The sequence below is a fragment of the Myxine glutinosa genome, chromosome 6 (genome assembly GCF_964187855.1).
Source record: "Myxine glutinosa chromosome 6, kmMyxGlut1.1, whole genome shotgun sequence".
Lineage (NCBI taxonomy): Eukaryota > Metazoa > Chordata > Myxini > Myxiniformes > Myxinidae > Myxine > Myxine glutinosa.
This window is the reverse complement of record NC_136266.1, coordinates 5,181,385-5,206,954: the sequence shown is the minus strand read 5'-3', so window position 1 is coordinate 5,206,954 and position 25,570 is coordinate 5,181,385. Positions and strand designations below refer to the sequence as shown.

Here is a 25,570-nt window from a genome sequence, read left to right as displayed (position 1 = left end):
CATGCCAGGCAGGAGCGAAGGGACGAGTACGAGGCCAAGGTCGAGGAGGCAAAGCGGCAAACGCAGCGGCAAACGCAGCGGCAAACGCAGCGGCAAACGACTGCAGCCGCTAATCAAGACCACAGCGGCAAACAAGGCCACAAGGCCACCGGCAAACAAGGCCACGGCCACAAACAACGGGAGCGGGCCTTTCGATTCCGTATTCCGTACCATCAAAAGCAGATTCCGTTATCCAGCCGGAGAACACGCGGCACGTGCGGGTGTGAAAAGGCAGGACAGGTGTGAGATGTCAGGTCAGAAAAGTAGAAGCAGACCCTGTACATCCATCCAGTCGGAGAAGCGGCGAATATGCAACGCCAGCGTCCTCTCGCAACCGAACCCGTCATCCACACTGTCCTATAGGTCCATCACGGACAGTGTGGATGACGTTTATGTTTTCTAACGTACAGTCATTGTTCTGAGAAGACCTCTAGCGATCTTTGCGTCAATAACGTGTGTAGGACCCACGTGATCGGATCACTGACTCAACCCTACGTCTCATAGACCCTGTAAGCCGTCGTATGCGTTGCTGTGGCAGGTTGAACCCCCTCGAGCACGTTTGGGACATGTTGGGACGACAAATTGCGAAGATGGTCCCTCCAATAGCCAATCTGGATGAATTGGAACGTGCATTACATCGGGAATGGAACAACCTGCCACAGCAACGCATACGACGGCTTACAGGGTCTATGAGACGTAGGGTTGAGTCAGTGATCCGATCACGTGGGTCCTACACACGTTATTGACGCAAAGATCGCTAGAGGTCTTCTCAGAACAATGACTGTACGTTAGAAAACATAAACGTCATCCACACTGTCCGTGATGGACCTATAGCTCCATACTTAAATTGAGGTGAAAATATGCCTAAAATTCCCAAAAAATTTCACCTTAAATTATTCAGAATAAAATATTGAAAACGGCATGATTGTTATGTTTTTATGTGACCATAATATCACTTCTCCAGAAAATATAGCAATATCATGGGTATATTACACTGTTTTGACGACAACAAACTTGTAATGTGCGAGGTTGTAAAAAAACGGGGGGGGGGTGCTTAACTTAATTCTTTGTGTATATTATATCACCTTTATCTATCAATATTGTTGAAATGAAGATCAAATAGCTGTATGTTGAAATATGTTGAAAAAGTCAAAACTTTACATGGGGTGTACTTACTTTTTCACATGACTGTAACTACTCTCGCCAAATCCTCTGTTTCTCCCTGTCTCCAAAGTTCCCTTTCCCAAACTACCCTCCTACCCTATCGTATGCCTTCTCAAGATCTCCATCTATATTATGGTATGAGTCTTCTTTGCTAAGTACTTCTCTTGAAGCTTGTAAATCACCGGGGTGCCAGTTTACAGTCGGGTCGGGAATCAAACCCACATTAGACAACTCAAAGGTGAACGTGCTACCTCTGCGCCATCCTGCTCGCCATTCCATTAAACGATACGGTGAGTTACACAACTTAGGTGACATCACTTTGATTGATGTGTAATGGAATAGAATGTTTATTTCAGGAAAAGGGAGTTCATGGACACAAGGAGTGACATAAGGAAAAGACTTCCATGTTCTGTTAAACTGACCGTGCATGAGATGAGGAGGGGGCAAGCCAGGCCTCGATAGGGGACAGATGGGAAGGTAGAAGGTCAACTTTGAGTGGCAGGTCTGGCCACCAGACTTTGATACTGAGGTCAGAGGTCAATGATCCGAATGAAAAACCAATCCGAGCGACACCTCCTCGCTCTTCCCTTCCACTCACATACAAGTAGTCACACGATTTTGATACCTGCGGGTGAAACAACCGAATGCTCTGTTTGTTTTATCATCAAACAAGTGACTCTTCACCTGTCGTAACAAATCTTACCATCATGGAGCAAATGTGGATGTCACCGAAACTCCAAAAATGACATTTAAAAGTTTGTGGGCCTACGTAGAGGTTCCAAACCCGGTACTACGTCTGGTTCCAAACCCGGTACGACCTCTGGGTCCAAACCCGGTACTACCTCTGGGTCCAAACCCGGTACTACCTCTGGTTCCAAACCCGGTACGACCTCTGATTCCAAACCCGGTTCTACCTCTGGTTCCAAACCCGGTACTACCTCTGGTTCCAAACCCGGTACGACCTCTGGTTTCAAACAAGGTACGACCTCTGGTTTCAAACACGGTACGACCTCTGGGTCCAAACCCGGTACGACCTCTGGTTCCAAACCCGGTTCTACCTCTGGTTCCAAACCCGGTACTACCTCTGGTTCCAAACCCGGTACGACCTCTGGTTTCAAACACGGTACGACCTCTGGTTTCAAACACGGTACGACCTCTGGTTCCAAACCTGGTACGACCTCTGGGTCCAAACCCGGTACAACCTCTGGTTCCAAACCCGGTACGAACTCTGGTTCCAAACCCGGGACGACCTCTGGTTCCAAACCCGGTACTACCTCTGGTTGCAAACCCGGTTCTACCTCTGGTTCCAAACCTGGTATGACCTCTGGTTCCAAACCCGGTACGATCTCTAGTCCCAAACCCGGTACGACCTCTGGTTCCAAACCCGGTATGACCTCTGGTTCCAAACCCGGTACGACCTCTGGTTCCAAACCCGGTACGACCTCTGGTTCCAAACCCGGTACGAACTCTGGTTCCAAACCCGGTTCTACCTCTGGTTCAAAACCCGGTTCTACCTCTGGTTCCAAACCCGGTTCTACCTCTGGTTCCAAACCCGGTTCTACCTCTGGTTCGAAACCCGGTTCTACCTCTGGTTCCAAACCCGGTACGACGTCTGGTTCCAAACCCGGTTTACCTCTGGTTCCAAACCCGGTTCTACCTCTGGTTCCAAACCCGGTTCTACCTCTGGTTCCAAACCCGGTTCTACCTCTGGTTCCAAACTCGGTTCTACCTCTGGTTCCAAACTCGGTTCTACCTCTGGTTCCAAACTCGGTTCTACCTCTGGTTCCAAACTCGGTTCTACCTCTGGTTCCAAACTCGGTTCTACCTCTGGTTCCAAACTCGGTTCTACCTCTGGTTCCAAACCCGGTTGTACCTCTGCTTCCAAACCCAGTTCTACCTCCGGTTCCAAACCCGGTTCTACCTCTGGTTCCAGACCCGGTTCTACTGCTGATTCCAAACCCGGTTCTACCTCTGATTACAAACCCGGTTCTACCTCTGGTTCCAAACCCGGTTCTACCTCTGCTTCCAAACCCGGTTCTACCTCTGCTTCCAAACCCGATTCTACCTCTGGTTCCAAACCCGGTTCTACCTCTGGTTCCAAACCCGGTTCTACCTCTGGTTCCAAACCCGGTTCTACCTCTGGTTCCAAACCCGGTTCTACCTCTGGTTCCAAACCCGGTACGACCTCTGGTTCCAAACCCGGTTCTACCTCTGGTTCCAAAGCCGGTTCTACCTCTGGTTCCAAAGCCGGTTCTACCTCTGATTCCAAAGCCGGTTCTACCTCTGGTTCCAAACCCGGTACCACCTCTGGTTCCAAACCCGGTACGACCTCTGGTTCCAAACCCGGTACGAACTCTGGTTCCAAACCCGGTTCTACCTCTGGTTCCAAACCCGGTTCTACCTCTGGTTCCAAACCCGGTTCTACCTCTGGTTCCAAACCCGGTTCTACCTCTGGTTCCAAACCCGGTTCTACCTCTGGTTCCAAACCCGATTCTACCTCTGGTTCCAAACCCGGTTCTACCTCTGGTTCCAAACCCGGTACGACCTCTGGTTCCAAACCCGGTGCTACCTCTGGTTCCAACCCTAATACTGGCCTTAAGTAGCCACTCAAGGCTAGCAAACGAGCACGCACCTTAGCCTTACCTGATGAACGTACTCCGATAAACGGAGAAGGATACTCCCACCTGGAAGGCAGGTGTACCCGCTAGTTGGCTTAATGAAGCATGATGGGATGTTGAAGTACAAGGATCCATCAATAGGTCGTGCACGAACGACAAAGGTGTGTGTGTGTAGACATGATGATGGTGCTCAAACAAACATCCACTTTCCCAGGTGTTTGGTTCAATTTGAGAGACCATCGTGTGTATACGGACCCTGCGTTGATGAACATCATTAACCTGACATTCGGTGAGATGAAGGATTTCACAAACTTACCTGATAACCTCCATTTAATCAAGTGTCAAGGTGCATTGTAAACAGTGACCTGTATAAATGGAGGGAACACCACCATAACACGACACGCAGGTGAGTCGTCGAGCTTTGGTCTCCATCTAACACTTTCTGGTTTACAAGACCTCAATTGCATTCAGTGCCGTAAAGGTGTCCTGCATCGACAGGTAAGGAGAACGCTACACGAGATGGGGCGATGATGGATTGCCGGTAACCTCATGTAACGAGGTAGATGTTTGATCGGCCATCCTAATTGTACCTTTAATCAAAATGTCAAGGTAACCCTGACAAGACACTCTCACACGGCCTTTTAATATACAAAGTGCCTCCGGGGAGGTCACGATGGATCAAAGAGCAGAGGTCACAAGACCTATGGATAAGCAGGAGAAAGTGCAGAGGTCACAGCTCGGTAATCAAATGTGACTGCTTGAGATTCCATTTAATATCAACAACTAACGATCCTCGATGTTGGTGCGGCGGAATACAATGAGGACGATTCCGATGAGGGGGAATCCGATGAGGGGGAATCCAATGAGGGGGGCATCCAATGAGGCGGCATCCTATGAGGCGGCATCCAATGAGGCGGCATCCGATGAGGCGGCATCCAATGAGGAGGCATCCAATGAGGAGGCATCCGATGAGGCGGCATCCAATGAGGCGGCATCCTATGAGGCGGCATCCAATGAGGCGGCATCCGATGAGGCGGCATCCAATGAGGACGCATCCAATGAGGAGGCATCCGATGAGGCGGCATCCGATGAGGCGGCATCCAATGAGGAGGGAATCCGATGAGGCGGCATCCTATGAGGCGGCATCCAATGAGGAGGCATCCGATGAGGCGGCATCCAATGAGGAGGCATGCGATGAGGCGGCATCCATTGTGGCGGCATCCATTGTGGCGGCATCAATTGTGGCGGCATCCAATGAGGCGGCATCCAATGAGGCGGCATCCGATGAGGAGGCATCTGATGAGGCGGCATCCAATGAGGAGGCATCCGATGAGGCGGCATCCTATGAGGCGGCATCCAATGAGGAGGCATCTGATGAGGCGGCATCCTATGAGGAGGGGCATCCGATGAGGTGGCATCCGATGAGGGGGCATCCAATGAGGAGGCATCCGATGAGGCGGCATCCTATGAGGCGGCATCCAATGAGGAGGCATCCGATGAGGCGGCATCCAATGAGGAGGCATCCGATGAGGCGGCATCCATTGTGGCGGCATCCATTGTGGCGGCATCCATTGTGGCGGCATCCAATGAGGCGGCATCCTATGAGGAGGCATCCGATGAGGCGACATCCGAAGAGGCGGCATCCGATGAGGGGGCCTCTGATGAGGGGGAATCTGATGAGGCGGCATCCAATGAGGCGGCATCCTATGAGGGGCATCCGATGAGGGGGCATCTGATGACGGGGCATCGGATGAGGCGGCATCCAATGTGGTGGCATCCAATGAGGCGGAACCTGATGAGGTGGCATCCAATGAGGTGGCTTCCGATGAGGAGGCATCAAATGAGGCGGCATCCAATGAGGAGGTATCCAATGAGGCGGCATCAAATGCGGTGGCATCCAATGCGGCGGCATCCAATGAGGCAGCATCCAATGAGGGGGCATCAAATGCGGTGGCATCCAATGCGTCGGCATCCAGTGAGGTGGCATTCAATGAGGGGGAATCCAATGAGGAGGTATCCAATGAGGAGGGAATCCAATGAGGTGGCATCCAATGAGGCGGCATCGAATGAGGCGGCATCCAATGAGGAGGCATCAAATGAGGCAGCATCCAATGAGGTGGCATTCAATGAGGCGGAATCCAATGAGGAGGGAGCCAATGAGGAGGCATCAAATGTGGTGGCATCCAATGCGGCGGCATCCAATGAGGTGGCACCCGATGAGGAGGCATCCGATGAGGCGGCATGCGATGGGGCGGCATCCAATGAGGGGCATCCAATGTGGCGGCATCCAATGAGGGGCATCCAATGGGCGGCATCCAATTAGGCAGATTACAATGAGGCGGAATTCAATGAGGGGGCATCCGATGAGGGGACTTCCGATGAGTGGGTTTCCGATGAGGGGGCTTCCGATGAGGAGGGCATCCGATGCGGCGGCATCTGATGAGGAGCATCAAATGCGGCGGCATCCAATGCGACGGCATCCAATGAGGGGGAATCCAATGAGGCGACATCCAATAAGGAGCATCAAATGCGGTGGCATCCAATGCGGCAGCATCCAATGAGGGGAAATCCAATGAGGTGGCATCCAATGAGGCGGCATCCAATGAGGAGGAATCCAATGAGGCTGCATCCAATGAGGCGTCATCCAATGAGGCAGGATCCAATGAGGCGGCATCCAATGAGGCGGAATCCAATGAGGCGGAATCCAACGAGGCGGAATCCAACGAGGCGGAATCCAACGAGGCAGAATCCAACCTGGCGGCATCCAATGAGGCGGAATCCAACGAGGCGGAATCCAACGAGGCGGAATCCAACGAGGGGATTCCAACGAGGCGGCATCCAATAAGGAGCATCAAATGCGGCGGCATCCAATGCGGCAGCATCCAATGAGGGGCAATCCAATGAGGTGGCATCCAATGAGGCGGCATCCAATGAGGAGGCATCCAATGAGGCTGCCCATCCAATGAGGTGGCATCCAATGAGGCGGCATCCAATAAGGAGGCATCCAATGAGGCTGCATCCAATGAGGCGGCATCCAATGAGGCGGCATCCAATGAGGCAGGATTCAATGAGGAGGCATCCAATGAGGCGGAATCCAACGAGGCGGCATCCAATAAGGAGCATCAAATGCGGCGGCATCCAATGCGGCAGCATCCAATGAGGGGCAATCCAATGAGGTGGCATCCAATGAGGCGGCATCCAATGAGGAGGCATCCAATGAGGCTGCCCATCCAATGAGGTGGCATCCAATGAGGCGGCATCCAATAAGGAGGCATCCAATGAGGCTGCATCCAATGAGGCGGCATCCAATGAGGCGGCATCCAATGAGGCAGGATCCAATGAGGAGGCATCCAATGAGGCGGAATCCAACGAGGTAGAATCCAACGAGGTAGAATCCAACGAGGCGGAATCCAACGAGGCAGAATCCAACCTGGCGGCATCCAATGAGGCGGAATCCAACGAGGCGGAATCCAACGAGGCGGAATCCAACGAGGGGGATTCCAACGAGGCGGAATCCAACCTGGTGGCATCCAACGAGGCGGCATCCAATGAGGCGGAATCCAACAAAGCGGAATCCAACGAGGCGGAATCCAACGAGGCGGAATCCAACGAGGAGGAATCCAACGAGGGGGATTCCAATGAGGGGGAATCCAATGAGGTGGAATTCAATGAGGTGGCATCCAATGAGGATAAAAGAATCATGGAAGTTGACAGCAAATTATATATCGCGCATTAGTAGTGGATTTCCAGTCCATGTGATGTAAATGATGCAACCCAAAGTATTACCTGAATAACATCAGGTTGGAAGACTTGACAAGAGGCTCGAGCAGTCACATCTTGCAATGACTTTCCCTCCATGAGCCCGTTGGTGCTCACAGTCACAACGCGTAAAGGCACAGAGACCGTGCGCCCGGTCAGTACAGCCGTGTTCACCAACTCATCGTCCTGGCCCCATGACACGGAAAATGTCACACACCTTGTAAATAAGGACTCCACTCATGAGATAGAAAGGCCAGAGAAGATTAAGAAGGTTGTGAGAAGATTGAGAAGGCTGTGAGAAGATTGAGAAGGTTGTGAGAAGATTGAGAAGGTTGTGAGAAGATTGAGAAGGCTGTGAGAGGTTGAGAAGGTTGAGAAGGTTGTGAGAAGATTGAGAAGGCTGTCAGAAGATTGAGAAGGTTTTGAGAAGATTGAGAAGGTTGTGAGAAGATTGAGAAGCTTGTGAGAATATTGAGAAGGTTGTTTAGAAGATTGTGAGAAGATCGAGAATGTTGTGAGAGATTGAGAAGGTTGTGAGAAAACTGAGAAGGTTGTTTCGAAGATTGAGACGGTTGTGAGAAGATTGAGAATGTTGTGAGAGATTGAGAAGGTTGTGAGAAGATTGAGAAGGTTGTTTAGAAGATTGAAAATGTTGTGAGAAGATTGAGAATGTTGTGAGAGATTGAGAAGTTTGTGAGAAGCCTGAGAAGGTTGTGAGAAGATAGAGATGGTTGTGAGAAGATTGAGAATGTTGTCAGAGATTGAGAAGGTTGTGAGAAGATTGAGAATGTTGTGAGAGATTGAGAAGGTTGCGAGAAGATAGAGAAGGTTGTGAGAAGATTGAGAAGGTTGTGAGAAGATAGAGAAGGCTGTGAGAAGGTTGAGAAGGTTGTGAGAAGGTTGAGAAGGTTGTGAGAATATTGAGAAGGCTGTCAGAAGATTGAGAATGTTTTGAGAAGATTGAGAAGCTTGTGAGAAGATTGAGAAGCTTGTGAGAATATTGAGAAGGTTGTTTAGAAGGTTGAGAAGGTTGTGAGAAGGTTGAGAAGGTTGTGAGAAGATTGAGAAGGCTGTCAGAAGATTGAAAAGGTTGTGAGAAGATTGAGAATTTTATGAGAGATTGAGAAGTTTGTGAGAAGCCTGAGAAGGTTGTGAGAAAATAGAGAAGGTTGTGAGAAGATTGAGAATGTTGTGAGAAGATTGTGAAGCTTGTGAGAAGATTGAGAAGGTTGTGAGAAGATAGAGAAGGTTGTGAGAATATTGAGAAGGTTGTGAGAAGATTGAGAAGGTTATGAGAAGATTGAGAAGGCTGTGAGAAGATTGAGAAGGTTGTGAGAAGATTGAGAAGGTTGTGAGAAGATTGAGAAGATTGTGAGAAGATTGTGAGAAGATTGAGAAGGTTGTGAGAAGATTGAGAAGGCTGTGAGAAGATTGAGAAGGCTGTGGGAAGATTGAGAAGGCTGTGAGAAGATTGAGAAGGCTGTGAGAAGATTGAGAAGGCTGTGAGAAGATTGAGAAGGCTGTGGGAAGATTGAGAAGGCTGTGAGAAGATTGAGAAGGCTGTGAGAAGATTGAGAAGGCTGTGGGAAGATTGAGAAGGCTGTGAGAAGATTGAGAAGGCTGTGAGAAGATTGAGAAGGCTGTGAGAAGATTGAGAAGGCTGTGGGAAGATTGAGAAGGCTGTGAGAAGATTGAGAAGGCTGTGAGAAGATTGAAAAGATTGCCATAGAAACATGCAGACAGGGCATGAGGGTTACCATGATGATGTGGTTTAAACAAAGGGCTCAGACAGATGTTCAAGAGATGAGATAGTCACCATAGGAACGGGGATGATGGCGCGAAGAGAGCTGCTTGTAACCGCCAGTTGCACGACAAGACGTTCAGGGTCAGGCCTGTAGCCTTCTTGACTTGTTGGCTCGATGTGCCAAATGAGTCGACGGGTCACGGCCTCGCCTGTGACATTCCCCACCTTCAGGCTCACGTGCAACACCTCTTGTGGTACCACTGCATTGGTGTTGCTGTTGCCATGGTAATACATTAATTGACATGATTTTTCTGAGTAATATTTCATTATTATTCGATACGTTGACTCCAAACCACTAATACTTCTTCACATATAAACACATACCAGAGTATTTACTGATACATTCAAACAGTACATCGAGGTATCGAGTCGACTACATGACTAGCACGTATGGAGGTATTGAATAGACTACATGACTAGCACGTATGGAGATATTGAGTATTGAATAGACGACATGACTAGCACGTATGGAGGTATTGAGTATTGAATAGACGACATGACGAGCACGTATGGAGGTATTGAATAGACTACAGGAGCAGCATGTATGGAGGTATTGAATAGACTACATGACTAGCATGTATGGAGGTATTGAATAGACTACAGGAGCAGCACGTATGGAGGTATTGAATAGACTACATGACTAGCAGGTATGGAGGTATTGAATAGACAACATGACTAGCACGTATGGAGGTATTGAATATACAACAGGACTAGCACGTATGGAGGTATTGAATACACTAAATGACTAGCACGTATGGAGGTATTGAATAGTCTACATGACTAGCAGGTATGGAGGTATTGAATAGACTACATGACAAGCACGTATGGAGGTATTGAATAGTCTACATGACTAGCACGTATGGAGGTATTGAATAGACTACATGACTAGCACGTATGGAGGTATTGAATAGACTACAGGACTAGCACGTATGGAGGTATTGAATAGACTACATGACTAGCAGGTATGGAGGTATTAAATAGACAACATGACTAGCACGTATGGAGGTATTGAATATACTACAGGACTAGCACGTATGGAGGTATTGAATACACTAAATGACTAGCACGTATGGAGGTATTGAATAGTCTACATGACTAGCAGGTATGGAGGTATTGAATAGTCTACATGACTAGCACGTATGGAGGTATTGAATAGACTACATGACTAGCACGTATGGAGGTATTGAATAGACTACATGACTAGCACGTATGGAGGTATTGAATAGACTACATGACTAGCAGGTATGGAGGTATTAAATAGACAACATGACTAGCACATATGGAGGTATTGAATATACTACAGGACTAGCACGTATGGAGGTATTGAATACACTAAATGACTAGCACGTATGGAGGTATTGAATAGACTACATGACTAGCACGTATGGAGGTATTGAATAGACTACATGACTTGCATGTATGGAGGTATTGAATAGACTACAGGACTAGCACGTATGGAGGTATTGAATAGACTACATGACCAGCACGTATGAAGGTATTGAATAGACTACAGGACTGGCATGTATGGAGGTATTGAATAGACTACAGGAGCAGCACGTATGGAGGTATTGAATAGACTACAGGAGCAGCACGTATGGAGGTATTGAATAGACTACAGGACTAGCACGTATGGAGGTATTGAATAGACTACATGACTATCAAGTATGGAGGTATTGAATAGACTACAGGAGCAGCACGTATGGAGGTATTGAATAGACTACAGGACTAGCACGTATGGAGGTATTGAATAGACTACAGGACTAGCACGTATCGAGGTATTGAATAGACTACAGGACTAGCACGTATGGAGGTATTGAATAGACTACAGGACTAGCATGTATGGAGGTATTGAATAGACTACAGGACTAGCATGTATGGAGGTATTGAATAGACTACAGGACTAGCACGTATGGAGGTATTGAATAGACTACAGGACTAGCATGTATGGAGGTATTGAATAGACTACAGGACTAGCACGTATGGAGGTATTGAATAGATTACAGGACCAGCACGTATGGAGGTATTGAATAGACTAAATGACTAGCACGTATGGAGGTATTGAATAGACTAGCACGTATGGAGGTATTGAATAGACTAAATGACTAGCACGTATGTAGGTATTGAATAGACTAAATGACTAGCACGTATGGAGGTATTGAATAGACTACAGGACTAGCGCGTATGGAGGTATTGAATAGACTACATGACTAGTCTAGACTACATGACTAGAGGAGTGTACATGACAATGGAAATTTAAATGAGGGAAGGGATTCTGATTGGATAGAGAAAGGGGGAGGGGAAATTTAAATGAGGGAAGGGATTCTGATTGGATAGAGAAAGGAGGAGGGGAAATTTAAATGAGAGAAGGGATTCTGATTGGATGGAGAAAGGAGGAGGGGAAATTTAAATGAGAGAAGGGATTCTGATTGGATAGAGAAAGGAGGAGGGGAAATTTAAATGGGAGAAGGGATTCTGATTGGATAGAGAAAGGGGGAGGGGAAATTTAAATGAGGGAAGGGATTCTGATTGGATAGAGAAAGGAGGAGGGGAAATTTAAATGAGAGAAGGGATTCTGATTGGATAGAGAAAGGAGGAGGGGAAATTTAAATGAGGGAAGGGATTCTGATTGGATAGAGAAAGGAGGAGGGGAAATTTAAATGGGAGAAGGGATTCTGATTGGATAGAGAAAGGGGGAGGGGAAATTTAAATGGAAGAAGGGATTCTGATTGGATAGAGAAAGAAGGAGGGGAAATTTAAATGGGAGAAGGGATTCTGATTGGATAGAGAAAGGGGGAGGGGAAATTTAAATGAGAGAAGGGATTCTGATTGGATAGAGAAAGGGGGAGGGGAAATTTAAATGAGAGAAGGGATTCTGATTGGATGGAGAAAGGGGGAGGGGAAATTTAAATGAGAGAAGGGATTCTGATTGGATAGAGAAAGGAGGAGGGGAAATTTAAATGGGAGAAGGGATTCTGATTGGATGGAGAAAGGGGGAGGGGAAATTTAAATGAGAGAAGGGATTCTGATTGGATAGAGAAAGGGGGAGGGGAAATTTAAATGAGAGAAGGGATTCTGATTGGATGGAGAAAGGGGGAGGGGAAATTTAAATGGGAGAAGGGATTCTGATTGGATAGAGAAAGGAGGAGGGGAAATTTAAATGGGAGAAGGGATTCTGATTGGATAGAGAAAGGAGGAGGGGAAATTTAAATGGGAGAAGGGATTCTGATTGGATAGAGAAAGGGGGAGGGGAAATTTAAATGGAAGAAGGCATTCTGATTGGATAGAGAAAGAAGGAGGGGAAATTTAAATGGGAGAAGGGATTCTGATTGGATAGAGAAAGGGGGAGGGGAAATTTAAATGAGAGAAGGGATTCTGATTGGATAGAGAAAGGGGGAGGGGAAATTTAAATGAGAGAAGGGATTCTGATTGGATAGAGAAAGGGGAGTGGAAATTTAAATGGGAGAAGGGATTCTGATTGGATAGAGAAAGAAGGAGGGGAAATTTAAATGGGAGAAGGGATTCTGATTGGATAGAGAAAGGGGAGTGGAAATTTAAATGAGAGAAGGGATTCTGATTGGATAGAGAAAGGAGGAGGGGAAATTTAAATGAGAGAAGGGATTCTGATTGGATAGAGAAAGGAGGAGGGGAAATTTAAATGAGAGAAGGGATTCTGATTGGATGGAGAAAGGAGGAGGGGAAGTTTAAATGGGAGAAGGGATTCTGATTGGATGGAGAAAGGAGGAGGGGAAGTTTAAATGGGAGAAGGGATTCTGATTGGATAGAGAAAGGAGGAGGGGAAATTTAAATGAGAGAAGGGATTCTGATTGGATGGAGAAAGGAGGAGGGGAAGTTTAAATGGGAGAAGGGATTCTGATTGGATAGAGAAAGGGGAGGGGAAATTTAAATGGGAGAAGGGATTCTGATTGGATGGAGAAAGGAGGAGGGGAAGTTTAAATGGGAGAAGGGATTCTGATTGGATAGAGAAAGGAGGAGGGGAAATTTAAATGAGAGAAGGGATTCTGATTGGATGGAGAAAGGAGGAGGGGAAGTTTAAATGGGAGAAGGGATTCTGATTGGATAGAGAAAGGGGAGGGGAAGTTTAAATGGGAGAAGGGATTCTGATTGGATGGAGAAAGGGGAGGGGAAGTTTAAATGGGAGAAGGGATTCTGATTGGATGGAGAAAGGGGAGGGGAAGTTTAAATGGGAGAAGGGATTCTGATTGGATGGAGAAAGGAGGAGGGGAAGTTTAAATGGGAGAAGGGATTCTGATTGGATAGAGAAAGGGGAGGGGAAGTTTAAATGGGAGAAGGGATTCTGATTGGATAGAGAAAGGGGAGGGGAAGTTTAAATGAGAGAAGGGATTCTGATTGGATGGAGAAAGGAGGAGGGGAAGTTTAAATGGGAGAAGGGATTCTGATTGGATGGAGAAAGGAGGAGGGGAAGTTTAAATGAGAGAAGGGATTCTGATTGGATGGAGAAAGGAGGAGGGGAAGTTTAAATGGGAGAAGGGATTCTGATTGGATAGAGAAAGGGGAGGGGAAGTTTAAATGAGAGAAGGGATTCTGATTGGATGGAGAAAGGAGGAGGGGAAGTTTAAATGGGAGAAGGGATTCTGATTGGATAGAGAAAGGAGGAGGGGAAATTTAAATGAGAGAAGGGATTCTGATTGGATGGAGAAAGGAGGAGGGGAAGTTTAAATGGGAGAAGGGATTCTGATTGGATAGAGAAAGGGGAGGGGAAATTTAAATGGGAGAAGGGATTCTGATTGGATAGAGAAAGGAGGAGGGGAAATTTAAATGAGAGAAGGGATTCTGATTGGATGGAGAAAGGAGGAGGGGAAGTTTAAATGGGAGAAGGGATTCTGATTGGATAGAGAAAGGGGAGGGGAAGTTTAAATGAGAGAAGGGATTCTGATTGGATGGAGAAAGGAGGAGGGGAAGTTTAAATGGGAGAAGGGATTCTGATTGGATAGAGAAAGGAGGAGGGGAAATTTAAATGAGAGAAGGGATTCTGATTGGATGGAGAAAGGAGGAGGGGAAGTTTAAATGAGAGAAGGGATTCTGATTGGATAGAGAAAGGGGAGGGGAAATTTAAATGGGAGAAGGGATTCTGATTGGATAGAGAAAGAAGGAGGGGAAATTTAAATGAGAGAAGGGATTCTGATTGGATGGAGAAAGGGGGAGGGGAAATTTAAATGGGAGAAGGGATTCTGATTGGATAGAGAAAGGAGGAGGGGAAATTTAAATGGGAGAAGGGATTCTGATTGGATAGAGAAAGGGGGAGGGGAAATTTAAATGGGAGAAGCGATTCTGATTGGATGGAGAAAGGGGGAGGGGAAATTTAAATGGGAGAAGCGATTCTGATTGGATGGAGAAAGGGGGAGGGGAAATTTAAATGGGAGAAGCGATTCTGATTGGATGGAGAAAGGGGGAGGGGAAATTTAAATGGCAGAAGGGATTCTGATTGGATAGAGAAAGGGGGAGGGGAAATTTAAATGAGAGAAGCGATTCTGATTGGATGGAGAAAGGGGGAGGGGAAATTTAAATGGGAGAAGGGATTCTGATTGGATAGAGAAAGAAGGAGGGGAAATTTAAATGAGAGAAGCGATTCTGATTGGATGGAGAAAGGAGGAGGGGAAATTTAAATGGGAGAAGGGATTCTGATTGGATGGAGAAAGGGGGAGGGGAAATTTAAATGAGAGAAGGGATTCTGATTGGATGGAGAAAGGGGGAGGGGAAATTTAAATGAGAGAAGGGATTCTGATTGGATAGAGAATGGAGGAGGGGAAATTTAAATGGGAGAAGGGATTCTGATTGGATAGAGAAAGGGGGAGGGGAAGTTTAAATGGGAGAAGGGATTCTGATTGGATAGAGAAAGGAGGAGGGGAAATTTAAATGAGAGAAGGGATTCTCATTGGATAGAGAAAGGGGGAGGGGAAATTTAAATGGGAGAAGGGACTCTGATTGGATAGAGAAAGGAGGAGGGGAAATTTAAATGAGAGAAGGGATTCTGATTGGATAGAGAAAGGAGGAGGGGAAATTTAAATGAGAGAAGGGATTCTGATTGGATAGAGAAAGGGGGAGGGGAAATTTAAATGAGAGAAGGGATTCTGATTGGATAGAGAAAGGAGGAGGGGAAATTTAAATGAGAGAAGGGATTCTGATTGGATAGAGAAAGGAGGAGGGGAAATTTAAATGAGAGAAGGGATTCTGATTGGATAGAGAAAGGGGGAGGGGAAATTTAAATGAGAGAAGGGATTCTGATTGGATAGAGAAAGGAGGAGGGGAAATTTAAATGAGAGAAGGGATTCTGATTGGATAGAGAAAGGAGGAGGGGAAATTTAAATGAGAGAAGGGATTCTGATTGGATAGAGAAAGGAGGAGGGGAAATTTAAATGAGAGAAGGGATTCTGATTGGATAGAGAAAGGGGGAGGGGAAATTTAAATGGGAGAAGGCATTCTGATTGGATAGAGAAAGGGGGAGGGGAAATTTAAATGGGAGAAGGGATTCTGATTGGATCGAGAAAGGCGGAGGGGAAATTTAAATGAGAGAAGGGATTCTGATTGGATGGAGAAAGGGGGAGGGGAAATTTAAATGGGAGAAGGGATTCTGATTGGATAGAGAAAGGGGGAGGGGAAATTTAAATGGGAGAAGGGATTCTGATTGGATAGAGAAAGGAGGAGGGGAAATTTAAATGGGAGAAGGGATTCTGATTGGATAGAGAAAGGGGGAGGGGAAATTTAAATGAGAGAAGGGATTCTGATTGGATAGAGAAAGGAGGAGGGGAAATTTAAATGAGAGAAGGGATTCTGATTGGATGGAGAAAGGGGGAGGGGAAATTTAAATGGGAGAAGGGATTCTGATTGGATAGAGAAAGAAGGAGGGGAAATTTAAATGAGAGAAGGGATTCTGATTGGATAGAGAAAGGAGGAGGGGAAATTTAAATGGGAGAAGGGATTCTGATTGGATAGAGAAAGGGGGAGGGGAAATTTAAATGAGAGAAGGGATTCTGATTGGATGGAGAAAGGAGGAGGGGAAGTTTAAATGGGAGAAGGGATTCTGATTGGATAGAGAAAGGGGAGTGGAAATTTAAATGGGAGAAGGGATTCTGATTGGATAGAGAAAGAAGGAGGGGAAATTTAAATGGGAGAAGGGATTCTGATTGGATAGAGAAAGGGGAGTGGAAATTTAAATGGGAGAAGGGATTCTGATTGGATAGAGAAAGGGGGAGGGGAAATTTAAATGGGAGAAGGGATTCTGATTGGATAGAGAAAGGGGGAGGGGAAATTTAAATGAGAGAAGGGATTCTGATTGGATAGAGAAAGGGGGAGGGGAAATTTAAATGGGAGAAGGGATTCTGATTGGATAGAGAAAGGAGGAGGGGAAATTTAAATGAGAGAAGGGATTCTGATTGGATGGAGAAAGGAGGAGGGGAAGTTTAAATGGGAGAAGGGATTCTGATTGGATAGAGAAAGGGGAGGGGAAATTTAAATGAAAGAAGGGATTCTGATTGGATAGAGAAAGGAGGAGGGGAAGTTTAAATGGGAGAAGGGATTCTGATTGGATAGAGAAAGGGGAGGGGAAATTTAAATGAGAGAAGGGATTCTGATTGGATAGAGAAAGGAGGAGGGGAAGTTTAAATGGGAGAAGGGATTCTGATTGGATAGAGAAAGGGGAGGGGAAATTTAAATGAGAGAAGGGATTCTGATTGGATAGAGAAAGGAGGAGGGGAAATTTAAATGAGAGAAGGGATTCTGATTGGATGGAGAAAGGAGGAGGGGAAGTTTAAATGGGAGAAGGGATTCTGATTGGATAGAGAAAGAAGGAGGGGAAATTTAAATGAGAGAAGGGATCCTGATTGGATGGAGAAAGGAGGAGGGGAAATTTAAATGAGAGAAGGGATTCTGATTGGATGGAGAAAGGAGGAGGGGAAATTTAAATGGGAGAAGGGATTCTGATTGGATAGAGAAAGGGGAGGGGAAATTTAAATGAGAGAAGGGATTCTGATTGGATGGAGAAAGGAGGAGGGGAAGTTTAAATGGGAGAAGGGATTCTGATTGGATAGAGAAAGGGGAGTGGAAATTTAAATGAGAGAAGGGATTCTGATTGGATGGAGAAAGGAGGAGGGGAAATTTAAATGAGAGAAGGGATTCTGATTGGATAGAGAAAGGGGGAGGGGAAATTTAAATGGGAGAAGGGATTGATTGGATAGAGAAAGGGGGAGGGGAAATTTAAATGGGAGAAGGGATTCTGATTGGATGGAGAAAGGGGGAGGGGAAATTTAAATGAGAGAAGGGATTTTGATTGGATAGAGAAAGGGGGAGGGGAAATTTAAATGGGAGAAGGGATTCTGATTGGATGGAGAAAGGGGGAGGGGAAATTTAAATGGGAGAAGGGATTCTGATTGGACGGGGGGAAATTTAAATGGGAGAAGGGATTCTGATTGGATAGAGAAAGGGGGAGGGGAAATTTAAATGGGAGAAGGGATTCTGATTGGATAGAGAAAGGGGGAGGGGAAATTTAAATGAGAGAAGGGATTCTGATTGGATAGAGAAAGGGGGAGGGGAAATTTAAATGAGAGAAGGGATTCTGATTGGATAGAGAAAGGGGGAGGGGAAATTTAAATGGGAGAAGGGATTCTGATTGGATAGAGAAAGGGGGAGGGGAAATTTAAATGGGAGAAGGGATTCTGATTGGATAGAGAAAGAAGGAGGGGAAATTTAAATGGGAGAAGGGATTCTGATTGGATAGAGAAAGGGGGAGGGGAAATTTAAATGGGAGAAGGGATTCTGATTGGATGGAGAAAGGGGGAGGGGAAATTTAAATGAGAGAAGGGTTTCTGATTGGATAGAAAAAGGAGGAGGGGAAATTTAAATGGGAGAAGGGATTCTGATTGGATAGAGAAAGGGGGAGGGGAAGTTTTTTTTTTTGTTTTTTTTTGTATACAAGATCGAGGCTCGTGAAAGAGCTAACATTAATCACACAAAAAGACAAACCGACACACAAAACACAAAAAACAAGGGGAGCGGCAGACAAGATGGGGAGAGAGGGGGAAGGACACAAAAGAGAGGGGGAAGAGGGGGAAGGACACAAACACAACATTTGAGAGCAGGGACATCGGGAGGACTTGGGGGGAGGTGGGAGAGGATTAAAACATATGAACACTGCAAGGACTCTGGGGTGAATTACCGGGGGTAGAAAAGATCAAGGTTTTCGATGGGGGACGATAAGAGATGGTGGTGAACAGCAGTTTTAAAGACCTGGAGGGAGGAGTGGGATTGAAGGGAGTGGGGGAGTTTGTTCCAGAGGTGGGAGAAAAGGGGAATGAAAGAGTGAAGGTGAGCAGAGAGCCTAGACTTTGGCAGTTTAACCATAAGAGGGTTGCAGGCAGATCTTGTGCGACCTGAAGGAATATTGGGGGGACAGAGCACAGAGAGAGCTGGGGGAGCAAGGCCGGAGAGGAGTCGGTAGAAGAGAGAAAGACCACCAACCTGCCTGCGGTGAGTGAGTAAAAGGCCCTCGGCGTTGACTACATCGCAGGAGATTCCAATGATTCTGAAAGCTTTGGCCTCAACAGCGTGAAGCCGAGCAAGGTGTGAGGCAGGAGCACCAGCCCAGAGGGGGGAACAGTATTCCATTGAGCTGCGGATGAAAGCCTTGTATGTGGTGAGGAGCTCAGGTGTCCCAAGGAAGGACTTCGCACGACGGAGGATGCCCAGTCGGCGACTGGCTTTGGAGGCCAGCTTGGAAATGTGGTTTTCCCAAGAAAGATCATGGCAGATAGTGAGACCCAAAAGCTTGAGCGACAGAACTTCTTGGAGAGGATTGTTGAGAAAGTAGATGGGAGGGTTGTCCAGTCGGTCCTTTCGGAGAGACATTGTAAGAGTGTGAGATTTGTCAGGATTGAAAGACATGCTCCACTTGTTAGACCAGTCTGTGATTTTGTCCAGGTCTGCAGAGAGTGAGGAGGCTGCAGACTGCCGATCTGAGGGATGAGGAATGGAGCGACAGAGAGTAGAGTCGTCAGCAAAGAGATAGAGAGGATTTTCAAGAGAGTCAGAGAGATCATTGATGAAGACCAGAAAAAGCACAGGGCCCAGAACACTACCTTGGGGAACTTCAGCCTGAACAGGAAGAGGAGATGAGAGAAACCCATTCAGGGCCACACGTTGACTCCGACCAGAGAGGAAGTCCGCCAGCCATGCGTGGAGATTTCCATGGATACCAAAGGAGGAGAGTTTGGAGAGCAGAGCAGGGTGCCAGACCGTATCGAAGGCACGTGAAATGTCAAGGGAGACAGCTCTAATTTCCTGTTTGGTGTTGAGGACCTCCATCCATTGTTGAGAAAGCAGAAGCAGCATGTCCAGAATAGAGTGACCAGGTCTGAAACCAAATTGATGATCAGAGATCAAGCCATTGGAGAAGAGGAAAGATTTAATATCTGAAGCAATGATGGATTCCATGACTTTGCTGATAATTGGGAGAAGGCTGATTGGTCTGTAGTTGCTGGGATCTGTTTTTGCACCTTTTTTGTGCAAAGCGGTGATGTTGGCTGATTTCCAAGCAGATGGCAGATGACCTTGAGCAAAAGAGAGGGTGAAGAGAACAGAAAGAGGGAGTGAAAGAGCAGAAGAACATGATTTTAGGACCCGTGGGCTGATGCCGTCAGGACCAGTTGCAGAATCAGAGTCGAGGGTTGACAGAAACCTTTCCACCTTGTCAGGAGGAAAGGACACAGAGTCCAGGAGCAGCTGGGTACGACTGGGTACGGTGGGTACAGAGAGGGATGGGTTTGGGACACAAGATTTAGAGGCAAACACAGAGTTGAGGCATTCAGCTTTTTCACGTGCGGAGTCAACCGTTAAGCCGTTTGAGGTGAGGGAGGGGATGGAGGGGGAACAAACACCAGAAACAGATTTGACCAGACGCCACCAGGATTTCTAAGAGGGAGACAGATAAGAGAGTTCGGTCTTGAGAATGGTGAGATATTGTTTCCTGGCTCTCCTGAGGGTGGACACACACTTGTTTCGGGCTTTGTGAAAGGAAATGAGATTTCCTTCCGTTGGATTTGCTTTCCAGGAGACGAAAGCAAGTTGTTTCAGGGCAACAGCCTCACCACAAGATTCCGTGTACCATGGACGGGAGGAAGGGTATGACAACTGAAGACGAGATGGGATAAATCTGTGCATGAGAGAGAGCAATTTACTTTGGAAGAATTCCCAGGATGAGTTGATGTCAGAGGCGGTAGAGATGGGAGACCAGTCCAGATGATTGATGGCTGCTGGAAGACCGTGCCAGTTGGCCTGAGTGAAATGCCAGACTCGTCGACGCTGAGGAGGCTCTCTGAGAATGGTCAGAGAGATGTCCACTTTGACAAGCACATGATCAGATGAGCCGATTGGAGCAGAAGAAGAGCAGCAGACATTTTCAGGGAAGTTTGTCATAACCAAATCCAGAAGAGAAGATGCTCCGTTGACTGAGATCCGGGTCGGGAAATTGACAGATTGTGTCAGTCCCAGTGAGTCGCAGAAGTTCTTTGCTGAAGAGCCATGGCTGGTGAGAGAGGTTTAAATGGGAGAAGGGATTCTGATTGGATGGAGAAAGGGGGAGGGGAAATTTAAATGAGAGAAGGGATTCTGATTGGATAGAGAAAGGAGGAGGGGAAATTTAAATGAGAGAAGCGATTCTGATTGGATAGAGAAAGGAGGAGGGGAAATTTAAATGGGAGAAGGGATTCTGATTGGATGGAGAAAGGGGGAGGGGAAATTTAAATGGGAGAAGCGATTCTGATTGGATAGAGAAAGGAGGAGGGGAAATTTAAATGAGAGAAGCGATTCTGATTGGATAGAGAAAGGAGGAGGGGAAATTTAAATGGGAGAAGGGATTCTGATTGGATGGAGAAAGGGGGAGGGGAAATTTAAATGGGAGAAGGGATTCTGATTGGATAGAGAAAGGGGAAGGGGAAATTTAAATGGGAGAAGGGATTCTGATTGGATAGAGAAAGGGGGAGGGGAAATTTAAATGGGAGAAGGGATTCTGATTGGATGGAGAAAGGGGGAGGGGAAATTTAAATGGGAGAAGGGATTCTGATTGGATAGAGAAAGGGGGAGGGGAAATTTAAATGGGAGAAGGGATTCTGATTGGATGGAGAAAGGGGGAGGGGAAATTTAAATGGGAGAAGGGATTCTGATTGGATAGAGAAAGGGGGAGGGGAAATTTAAATGGGAGAAGGGATTCTGATTGGATAGAGAAAGGAGGAGGGGAAATTTAAATGGGAGAAGGGATTCTGATTGGATAGAGAAAGGGGAGGGGAAATTTAAATGGGAGAAGGGATTCTGATTGGATGGAGAAAGGAGGAGGGGAAATTTAAATGGGAGAAGGGATTCTGATTGGATGGAGAAAGGAGGAGAGGAAATTTAAATGGGAGAAGGGATTCTGATTGGATGGAGAAAGGGGGAGGGGAAATTTAAATGGGAGAAGGGATTCTGATTGGATGGAGAAAGGAGGAGAGGAAATTTAAATGAGAGAAGGGATTCTGATTGGATAGAGAAAGGAGGAGGGGATATTTAAATGGGAGAAGGGATTCTGATTGGATGGAGAAAGGAGGAGGGGAAATTTAAATGGGAGAAGGGATTCTGATTGGATGGAGAAAGGAGGAGGGGAAATTTAAATGGGAGAAGGGACTCTGATTGGATAGAGAAAGGGGGAGGGGAAATTTAAATGGGAGAAGGGATTCTGATTGGATAGAGAAATGGGGAGGGGAAATTTAAATGGGAGAAGGGATTCTGATTGGATAGAGAAAGGGGGAGGGGAAATTTAAATGGGAGAAGGGATTCTGATTGGATAGAGAAAGGGGGAGGGGAAATTTAAATGGGAGAAGGGATTCTGATTGGATAGAGAAATGGGGAGGGGAAATTTAAATGAGAGAAGGGATTCTGATTGGATAGAGAAAGGGGGAGGGGAAATTTAAATGGGAGAAGGGATTCTGATTGGATAGAGAAAGGGGGAGGGGAAATTTAAATGGGAGAAGGGATTCTGATTGGATAGAGAAATGGGGAGGGGAAATTTAAATGGGAGAAGGGATTCTGATTGGATGGAGAAAGGAGGAGGGGAAATTTAAATGGGAGAAGGGACTCTGATTGGATAGAGAAAGGGGGAGGGGAAATTTAAATGGGAGAAGGGATTCTGATTGGATAGAGAAAGGGGGAGGGGAAATTTAAATGGGAGAAGGGATTCTGATTGGATAGAGAAAGGGGGAGGGGAAATTTAAATGGGAGAAGGGATTCTGATTGGATAGAGAAAGGGGGAGGGGAAATTTAAATGGGAGAAGGGATTCTGATTGGATAGAGAAAGGAGGAGGGGAAATTTAAATGGGAGAAGGGACTCTGATTGGATAGAGAAAGGGGGAGGGGAAATTTAAATGGGAGAAGGGATTCTGATTGGATAGAGAAAGGGGGAGGGGAAATTTAAATGGGAGAAGGGATTCTGATTGGATAGAGAAAGGGGGAGGGGAAATTTAAATGGGAGAAGGGATTCTGATTGGATAGAGAAAGGGGGAGGGGAAATTTAAATGGGAGAAGGGATTCTGATTGGATAGAGAAAGAAGGAGGGGAAATTTAAATGGGAGAAGGGATTCTGATTGGATGGAGAAAGGGGAGGGGAAATTTAAATGGGAGAAGGGATTCTGATTGGATAGAGAAAGGAGGAGGGGAAATTTAAATGGGAGAAGGGATTCTGATTGGATGGAGAAAGGAGGAGGGGCAATTTAAATGGGAGAAGGGATTCTGATTGGATGGAGAAAGGAGGAGGGGAAATTTAAATGGGAGAAGGGATTCTGATTGGATGGAGAAAGGAGGAGGGGAAATTTAAATGGGAGAAGGGATTCTGATTGGATGGAGAAAGGAGGAGGGGAAATTTAAATGGGAGAAGGGACTCTGATTGGATAGAGAAAGGGGGAGGGGAAATTTAAATGGGAGAAGGGATTCTGATTGGATAGAGAAAGGGGGAGGGGAAATTTAAATGAGAGAAGGGATTCTGATTGGATAGAGAAAGGGGAAGGGGAAATTTAAATGGGAGAAGGGATTCTGATTGGATGGAGAAAGGGGGAGGGGAAATTTAAATGGGAGAAGGGATTCTGATTGGATAGAGAAAGGGGGAGGGGAAATTTAAATGAGAGAAGGGATTCTGATTGGATAGAGAAATGGGGAGGGGAAATTTAAATGGGAGAAGGGATTCTGATTGGATAGAGAAAGGGGGAGGGGAAATTTAAATGGGAGAAGGGATTCTGATTGGATAGAGAAAGGAGGAGGGGAAATTTAAATGAGAGAAGGGATTCTGATTGGATAGAGAAAGAAGGAGGGGAAATTTAAATGGGAGAAGGGATTCTGATTGGATAGAGAAAGGGGAAGGGGAAATTTAAATGGGAGAAGGGATTCTGATTGGATAGAGAAAGGAGGAGGGAAAATTTAAATGGGAGAAGGGATTCTGATTGGATAGAGAAAGGAGGAGGGAAAATTTAAATGGGAGAAGGGATTCTGATTGGATAGAGAAAGGAGGAGGGGAAGTTTAAATGGGAGAAGGGATTCTGATTGGATAGAGAAAGGAGGAGGGAAAATTTAAATGGGAGAAGGGATTCTGATTGGATAGAGAAAGGGGGAGGGGAAATTTAAATGGGAGAAGGGATTCTCATTGGATAGAGAAAGGGGGAGGGGAAATTTAAATGGGAGAAGGGATTCTGATTGGATAGAGAAAGGAGGAGGGGAAATTTAAATGGGAGAAGGGATTCTGATTGGATGGAGAAAGGGGGAGGGGAAATTTAAATGGGAGAAGGGACTCTGATTGGATAGAGAAAGGGGGAGGGGAAATTTAAATGAGAGAAGGGATTCTGATTGGATAGAGAAAGGGGGAGGGGAAATTTAAATGAGAGAAGGGACTCTGATTGGATAGAGAAAGGGGGAGGGGAAATTTAAATGAGAGAAGGGACTCTGATTGGATAGAGAAAGGGGGAGGGGAAATTTAAATGAGAGAAGGGATTCTGATTGGATAGAGAAAGGGGGAGGGGAAATTTAAATGGGAGAAGGGATGCTGATTGGATAGAGAAAGGGGGAGGGGAAATTTAAATGAGAGAAGGGATTCTGATTGGATAGAGAAAGGGGGAGGGGAAATTTAAATGAGAGAAGGGACTCTGATTGGATAGAGAAAGGGGGAGGGGAAATTTAAATGAGAGAAGGGACTCTGATTGGATAGAGAAAGGGGGAGGGGAAATTTAAATGAGAGAAGGGATTCTGATTGGATAGAGAAAGGGGGAGGGGAAATTTAAATGGGAGAAGGGATTCTGATTGGATGGAGAAAGGGGGAGGGGAAATTTAAATGGGAGAAGGGATTCTGATTGGATAGAGAAAGGGGGAGGGGAAATTTAAATGGGAGAAGGGATTCTGATTGGATGGAGAAAGGGGGAGGGGAAATTTAAATGGGAGAAGGGATTCTGATTGGATGGAGAAAGGAGGAGGGGAAATTTAAATGGGAGAAGGGATTCTGATTGGATGGAGAAAGGAGGAGGGGAAATTTAAATGGGAGAAGGGATTCTGATTGGATGGAGAAAGGGGGAGGGGAAATTTAAATGGGAGAAGGGATTCTGATTGGATAGAGAAAGGAGGAGGGGAAATTTAAATGGGAGAAGGGATTCTGATTGGATGGAGAAAGGAGGAGGGGAAATTTAAATGGGAGAAGGGACTCTGATTGGATAGAGAAAGGGGGAGGGGAAATTTAAATGGGAGAAGGGATTCTGATTGGATAGAGAAAGGAGGAGGGGAAATTTAAATGAGGGAAGGGATTCTGATTGGAGAGAGAAAGGGGGAGGGGAAATCTAAATGAGAGAAGGGATTCTGATTGGATAGAGAAAGGGGGAGGGGAAATTTAAATGGGAGAAGGGATTCTGATTGGATAGAGAAAGGGGGAGGGGAAATTTAAATGGGAGAAGGGATTCTGATTGGATAGAGAAAGGGGGAGGGGAAATTTAAATGAGAGAAGGGATTCTGATTGGATAGAGAAAGAGGGAGGGGAAATTTAAATGGGAGAAGGGATTCTGATTGGATAGAGAAAGGGGGAGGGGAAATTTAAATGGGAGAAGGGATTCTGATTGGATGTAGAAAGGAGGAGGGGAAATTTAAATGGGAGAAGGGATTC

General features: G+C 46.2%; 1 protein-coding gene across 1 annotated transcript in view; it reads right to left on the bottom strand.

The window, feature by feature from the left end:
- LOC137429122 (transmembrane protein 132E) overlaps positions 1–25,570 on the bottom strand; it is a 101,426-nt gene that overhangs the window by 40,663 nt on the left and 35,193 nt on the right. The window contains exons 5-7 of the mRNA XM_078779524.1: positions 9,397–9,598; positions 7,608–7,766; positions 1,626–1,828 (exon numbers count right to left, since the gene is read on the bottom strand). Coding sequence (XP_078635650.1) covers positions 1,626–1,828; positions 7,608–7,766; positions 9,397–9,598 — 564 coding nt within the window. The remainder of the gene's footprint in view (positions 1–1,625; positions 1,829–7,607; positions 7,767–9,396; positions 9,599–25,570) is intronic.